The 7,250-nt window shown below is 51.1% G+C and overlaps 1 protein-coding gene across 1 annotated transcript in view; it reads left to right on the forward strand.

Annotated features, from left to right (window-relative positions):
- LOC103803551 (rabphilin-3A-like) overlaps window positions 1-6,249 on the forward strand; it is a gene marked incomplete at its 5' end in the record, with an annotated part of 6,526 nt that extends 277 nt beyond the window's left edge. Inside the window, 9 exons of the mRNA XM_009076117.1 lie at window positions 592-671; window positions 1,245-1,319; window positions 2,398-2,507; window positions 3,111-3,237; window positions 3,728-3,784; window positions 3,958-4,109; window positions 5,062-5,143; window positions 5,668-5,764; window positions 6,119-6,249. Coding sequence (XP_009074365.1) covers window positions 592-671; window positions 1,245-1,319; window positions 2,398-2,507; window positions 3,111-3,237; window positions 3,728-3,784; window positions 3,958-4,109; window positions 5,062-5,143; window positions 5,668-5,764; window positions 6,119-6,249 — 911 coding nt within the window. The remainder of the gene's footprint in view (window positions 1-591; window positions 672-1,244; window positions 1,320-2,397; window positions 2,508-3,110; window positions 3,238-3,727; window positions 3,785-3,957; window positions 4,110-5,061; window positions 5,144-5,667; window positions 5,765-6,118) is intronic.
- Between the last annotated feature and the right edge of the window lie 1,001 nt (window positions 6,250-7,250).

The raw sequence follows: 7,250 nt of genomic DNA on the forward strand, positions 1-7,250 counted from the left end.
TGCTTCCCTGCAGGGCTCGGAGTTGGGATTCACAGGCTGTTCAGGTTGAGCATCCTGGGTGGGAGGAGCTGCTCAGGGCCAGGAGCAGGTGCTTGGGTAGGAGCAGCTGGACACAGCTGAGATTCTGTGCCTACTCTTCATTCCAGTGATATTCTGCTCATGAGCACATTAAGACAAGCCTGAGCTGGTTTCCAGCAGGTCAAAATGGGGGGAATTCTGAGCCCCAGCCTGGACAGGAGATGCTGTCCCTGAGCTGGAACATCTTCTCAGCAGTCCAGGGTGGCATTCATGGGAGAAGGGTCTGTAGGGTTTCTCCTCCTTTGCCTGGTGAATATTGCAGTCACCTCCAAAGCCCCAGACTGCCCTCCCTGGGCTGTCTCTCCTCGGTGAAGCTTTGCTGCCCAGAGCTCATGAATCCAGCTGGATTTGGGGCATTTGGCTGATGCCAGCACAGCTTCACATGCATTAAACAGCTTTTACGTTTGACCTGCAAATCTTTCTAATTATTACTAATCAGGGGCTGATTAAATGCAGTTATTGGCTGAGATTTTAACGAGGTTCTGTTTCCAATTCCTCCCTCCTCACTGTCAGCCACGCTGGGAGCACTGGAGTTCAGCCTGCTCTATGACCAGGAGAACAGCTCCCTGCACTGCACCCTCATCAAGGCCAAGGTTAGTGCTCTTTTTACCCTTTCTTCCCCCAGTTTCAGTCCATCTGGCTCCCAGCTGCCCTGGGGTGATGGGATGGGAGCCACGTGGCTGCTGGCAGAGGCTGCTCCTCTGGGAGATCTAGCCTGAAACTGCTGGAACAGCTGCTCCTGGCTGAGTAGGGTTGGGAGAGTTTTTCCTTGCCTGTTGTTTTCTGTGAGGGTGGTGAGACACCAGGACAAGCTTCCCCAAAAAGCTGTGACTGCTCCATCCCTGGGAGTGTTCCAGGCCAGGTTGGATGGGGCTTGGAGCAACCTGGGGTAGTGGAAGGTGTCCCTGCCCATGGCAGAGGGTGGAACTTGGTGATCTTTGAGGTCTCTTCCAACCCAAAGCACCCTGTGTTTCTAGAATTCTATGATTTTTCTGGAGTGGGTCTGATGTTTCAGCACACTGTGACACCCACCTGAGCTCAGGGCAGAGAATGAGGCTCTGGAACACATTTTCTCTTCACTGAGTAACTTTGTGGGCAGCTTTTTCCTCTTCCTTGGCTCTGCTGGAGGAGGATTCATGTGCTGTGTTTCCTTTATCATCCTTTAGGGCTTAAAACCGATGGACTCCAATGGCCTGGCAGATCCTTATGTCAAGCTGCACCTCCTGCCTGGAGCCAGCAAGGTGAGGCTTTGCATTTTGGTGCCTTTTGAGCTGGGGATGGAGCAGAGGCTTCTCAAAGCCCCCTCAGGCCCCTTCCTTGCATCAGATTTCCCCCTCCCTGATTTCTCTGCTCGCTGCTGCTGTTTTGCCCTGGGGATATCTCTGAACAGTGATGATGCTCACAGATGCTCTCCCTGACCCGAGGAACAGCTTATCCTGCAGGCAGGAATTTGCTCAGGGATGAAGGGAAGCTCTAGAGGAGACAACACTGTTAATGCATCACAAAACATCTGACCAAACATCTAATCATTGCCAGGGTTTGAGCTGTCCGTTTGCTTTGGAGCTGCAGCATGTTCTTGTTAGAGCTGGAAGAGAGAGCTATTGAGGCAACTCTGGCTCCAGCATGGAAATCCCTGGAAATTTCCCTCCCCAAACCCAGCAAAGCTGATCTTGGTGGGGAAACCTTGGAGGAAGGGATGGCCACCACTGACCCAGTGCCCAGGGGGTGCTGGTTCCTTACTCAGGGGCTGCAAAGCTTTTCCCTGCAGCAGAATTTTGCTCAGAGGATCTCAGTGTGAAACAAGGGGAAAACTGAGAATAAAATCATTGGGTTGATATCTACAGGTTTGCTTTATGCAATTTTTGGTCTTGTGCAGAGTAAATCAAAGTGCTGTGATCCTTTGATTTCTGTTGCTCTCATTTGCTTGTGTTTCTTTTCTTTTGCCCATTTTTTTTGTGCCAGACACATGACCCAAGGGCCAGAGCATCTTGATTCCTCAGCTCTCACCTCCTTTAGACCATGAGAGTCATGGCCTGAGCCTGCACAGCCTGCTCTGTGCTTCTTCTTCCATATACAAGTGTTCTTGAGGGAATAGACCCTGTGGAGTGACCAAAACCAGGCAGTGAAAGCTGCCCTGGCCACCAAGTGTCACTGAGTCCCTGTTGCTTGCCTGAAGGTCCATCTTGTTGGGTTGGTGATGCTCACCACGGCAACCAAACCACCTCTTGTGAGCCAGATGTGATGGAACAGCTCTTCTAGGAGCTGGAATTTAGGTGGGGAGGAGCTCAGGGGAGTAATGACTCTGTTTTGACACCACAGTCAAACAAGCTGAGGACGAAGACGCTGCGCAACACACGTAACCCTGTGTGGAACGAGACCCTGGTGTACCACGGCATCACAGATGAGGACATGCAAAGGAAAACCCTCAGGCAAGTGGAGGAGCCTCAGTGTCCCACAGAGGGGTGGGATGGAGGCTGCAGAGCTCCTTGCATGGAGCATCACAACCAGCCTCCCTCGGGAGAGCACTGGCAGCACAGTGCAGGGGGTGATGGAGCACCTGGAAATGCTTTTGGTTAAGATCAACATGAACATTTGATTTGGATTGTCCCATAAAGAGAAGAAAGAAAGTAATTTTGGCCCTGTCATGTAAGGAATTATTGGTATTACTATGATTCCTATCAGCGTAGAGATGTGTATGTTGTGTCTGTGCTGATTTGACAACATCCACCAAAATATTTAGGTGTCATTTAAATCTATCTCAAATTTTTTGGCATTTCTTTCCTACAGGAAACTTCCACCTGTTGATTTCTTGCTCATTCACAGAGCAGATATTAAAAATGTTGATTTTTTTTTTATTTTTTTTTTTGGGCAAACTGGAGTTTTTCTCCCTGCTTTTGGTCAGAGGAGAGATGGATGGAGGGTGGTTTTGGGGGGGCTTTGCTTTACCTACCCCCCATAAAAGTGCCCCTACAGGGATAGGTTTGGCTCTGGAGTCGTTCTGGTTGATGTTCACCTTTTCCTCTTCCCTTCAGGATCTCTGTGTGTGACGAAGACAAATTTGGCCACAATGAGTTTATTGGAGAAACTAGAGTTGCCTTGAAAAAAATCAAAGCCAATCAGAAAAAGAACTTCAACATCTGCCTGGAGAGAGTAATACCAGTGAGTTCCTGTGACATTCCCTTCTGCTGCTGGTCCTGTTTGGCTTGCAAACAAATGGAATGGGAGGGAGAGAGGGATAGGCTTGGGGCTGGAACCAGCCAGGAGCTGGAGGTGCCCAACTTCACTGGCATCTTTAGGACTTGGATTCCCACCCATATCTGGTCTGATGTGATACACTGAGGCCAGGAAAGGAGAGTAGTGGGAATCCCTGGGGAGTGACTCTAGGGGCCTCTCCTGCTGGTGTTGCCAACCCATGCTGATGGGTGTTGCTGGAGCAGAGGGCAGGTAGCTCCATCCCTGAGCTCTGCTCCCCAGTGTGGAACCTGCTGAGGTGGAGGTTGATGGAGCAGATGGACATACCTGAGTCCCCTCCACTCTGGAGTCCAGTGAACGAGCTGAGCTGAGCACCAGAGGATGCTTTTCCCATGGGATGGTGCCTCTCCCATCTGCAGTCACTCATGGCAGTCTCTTTTTCCCTTTCCCACCCAAGATGAAGCGCACTGGAACCACTGGCGCATCCCGTGGGATGGCTCTGTATGAAGAGGAGGTAAGTCCATGCTCCATGCATGTTTCACCCATCATCTCTTGTGGACAAGCCCCTTTTCCCACCCCTCATGGAGACACAAGTTTTCCTCATATCCATCTTGTCCCTTCTGCTCTCTCACTGAGTTTTCCTTGCTCAGCCTTCCTGTCCCCATCTCTGGTTGCTTCCTCTTGCAGGTAGATCGTGGTGGGGACGTGGAGGAGCGTGGCAAGATCCTGGTGTCCCTGATGTACAGCACACAGCAGGGTGGGCTGATCGTGGGCATCGTTCGCTGCGTGCACTTGGCAGCCATGGATGCCAACGGATACTCAGATCCCTTCGTCAAGCTGTGAGTGAGGCTGGGCATGGCTCAGGGCAGTAACACGAGGTGCTGGAGCCACCCACTGTCCATAGGAATTAGCTGGTGGGTTGGCAACTCCTTCCAAAAGCCTTGGAGACCTTGTGCAGGAAGGAGCTGTCCACCAGCAATGCCTTGTGCCCGTTGTGGCTGAAGCTTGGTGAGGTTGACCCAACCCTTTGGGTTCATCACTCCCCATAGGACCCCAAAAGATCAGACCCAGTGTCCACCTCATGTAGAATCATTAAGTTTGGAAAAGACTTCCAAGACCATCAAGTCCAACCTTTGAATCAACACCTCATGCCTGCAGAGCTGCAGGACATGAGTTCCTTCTCTCCATCTCTGACCCACCAGGGCCTTGGTGTCTTGGTGTCCCTCCATGCCCCACAAGCCCATGAGCTGCTTGTAGCTGGGAGCCCAGGATTGCTGTGCTGTCTCTGGCTGTTGTGTGGCTCCCAGGAATGTGGGGAATTAAGATGTTTTAACTTCAACCTCATAAGGTGTGACACGGAGAGGACCCTGCAGCCATTCCTGGTGCACTTACCATTCCTGTTCTCTCTTTGCCTGCAGAGAAAACCTCTGTTCTTCCTAAAACACATTCAATAACTCTCATGTTGAACATTTTGCACATCTCTTTGTAGCTGAGTTGTTCTGAGCAGTTTTCCTCCTCAGTCTCTTGTTATCTTCCATTCCCACTAGGGGAAGATGTTGGATTTCCATTTTAAAATCAACTTCCAACATAGATCTATTCAATCCCAACTCTACCATTGGGTTCTGGGTCTATAGCTTTTCCCATGTCCTCTAGAAGGTGAGAAGGGGGATTTGCCTTAAGGAAATATCTTCAGTGCCTTTTTTTTCTAGCCCCAAAACTCATTTTTTAAAGCTTTTTTTAGCTCCCACTGTTTTTCCACTTGAGTTTTGAGCTGTTTTCTCTTGCCCCCAGTTGCCTGAAACCTGACATGGGCAAAAAGGCCAAGCACAAGACACAGATTAAGAAGAAAACATTGAATCCTGAGTTTAATGAGGTATGGATAGATCTCTTGTCTTTAGAGTATTACATCAGTTTAGCTAATTACAGTGCTGAGGTGGAAGACAAACTCTCCAAGGTTTGGTTCCTTGCTCAGGTTCCTTTTCTGCTTCTGCAGCCAGGATTATTTTGGGAATGGCTTTGCCAAGGGAGCAGGCAGCACTGGGCACCCCAAAACTTCCCTGCTGCTGGTGCTGCCCACTGTGTCACCCCAGTTGGGGGTGTGGGTGGGATGAGCATCCCCAGGGTCCCACCACTGATGCTGCTTTGATGGGACACCTGGAATGGCTCATGTTGGTACAAGAGGTGAGCTCAGCTCATGGGTTTGGGCAGTGTGCTGTGATCCTGGGAGGAGACACGCCCCAGGAAGGAGCATTTTCCCTTCATTAAGTACATTTTAACTCTTCCCTCACTGGATTTCCAGTCCAGGCTGTACAGAGGTCCCATGCAATCCCTTCACTGCAGTTTCAGGATGTGCTTTCCTGGGTTGCTTAGGGTGATGAGTGTTTTCTCCTCCTGCAGGAGTTCTTCTATGACATAAAACACAATGATCTGGCTAAGAAGTCACTGGACATTTCCGTGTGGGATTACGACATCGGAAAGTCGAATGACTACATTGGTGAGCTGAAAGTCTCTGTGCTCTGGGGGACAGTTCTGGTGCCTGATACAGTGTGTTCTCTATGGGAGGGGTGTGTAGGTCACCTGCCCTGTGAAGAACCCCAAGTAGGACCATGCAGGTTGGTTGGGGCCATTGTAACAGGTCATCACATAGAGTGCACCCACTGCACTGCCCCATCCCCACCATCCTGGGAGGTCTTCTGGGCAGGCAGAGCATCTCTAGGTGTTTCCATGAGAATTTTTGATCCAGGAAGTTGGAAAAAACCCTGCAGGTGTGAGGTTAGTCCCCATGAAAGGATGTGGAACATCAGCATGACCCCTGACTACGATGTCTTCTCTTGTCCCTCCCTCCCAGGTGGATGTCAGCTCGGCATCACGGCCAAGGGGGAACGCTTGAAACACTGGTATGAATGTTTGAAGAACAAGGACAAGAAGATCGAGCGCTGGCACACCCTGCAGAACGAGAACCACGTTGCCAGTGATTAAAGGGAGCTGCTGCCTGACCCATCCTCTGCCAAGCCCCTGTAGGTCTCTGATGTCTGTCTTCCAGCGCAGCCATGCCTTGCTACACGCCTCCAGCCCCAGGGCAGCGATGCTCTCCTGCCTCCTCCATCCTCACCTCCACCTGGAAACCACCCCAGATCTTTTCTATTCTCTTCCTTTACGTTTTTGGGGGAGGGAGGTCATTGAGTTCCCCTGGTGTGTAACTTTGTCAAGCAATAGTTCCCCTCTGACCGTCCCTCCCTCTCCCACTCGTCTCACGCGCTCCGGCCGTGTGCGTGATGCTCCGTGTTCCTCCTGCCTCCTCCTGCTCCAGCGTCTCCCAGTGGGATGCACAGCCACTGGCACAGCTGTGCTCCTGTCTGGCATCAGGGGGTAGAGCACTGGTGTCAGAGCATATCAGCCTGTTCTGCTTGTGTGATCTCGATACCTCAGCAGCTCTTTGGCTTTGGTGTGGGTCGTCACCGTCGCCTGGTTGTCTGTGTTGTCGTGGTTAGGCTAAAGTGTCACCGATGTTATCCTGCGAGTCCTGCTTGAGCTTTACTTCTGGTTTGGTCCACTTGAGCAATATTGTGGCACATCCTTTGCTGAGAAGATCCACCACTAACACAATAACAGTAAGGAGGGGCCGGGAGCTGCTCTGTGCTCGCAGGGGAGCAGGTTTGGGTTGGTTCGTGTCGTTTCCAGCTGCCACGTGCGGTTCCTCTCACCCCAGGAACTCGCACGCTCTGTGCTGTAGGAGCCCACCCGTGTTTTAAGGTTGTGACTACCTCCTCTTCACCTCTGAGCTGTGTAGTAGTGACTAGCTGAGCCCTGAGGGCAGTCCCTGGGCCCCTCAGACCACCTGTCCTGCTCCTGAGCAGGAGGGAAGCCGAGGGAGATAATTCTCCCCACCAACTCGTGATGTGTACAAGGATTATTGTTTTAAAATACCACATCTCCTGAAATTAGCTGGAACAGTTAGAAGTCTTCCAAACTTTGGTTGG

This window comes from Acanthisitta chloris, unplaced genomic scaffold (assembly GCF_000695815.1).
Source record: "Acanthisitta chloris isolate BGI_N310 unplaced genomic scaffold, ASM69581v1 scaffold7556, whole genome shotgun sequence".
Classification (NCBI taxonomy): domain Eukaryota; kingdom Metazoa; phylum Chordata; class Aves; order Passeriformes; family Acanthisittidae; genus Acanthisitta; species Acanthisitta chloris.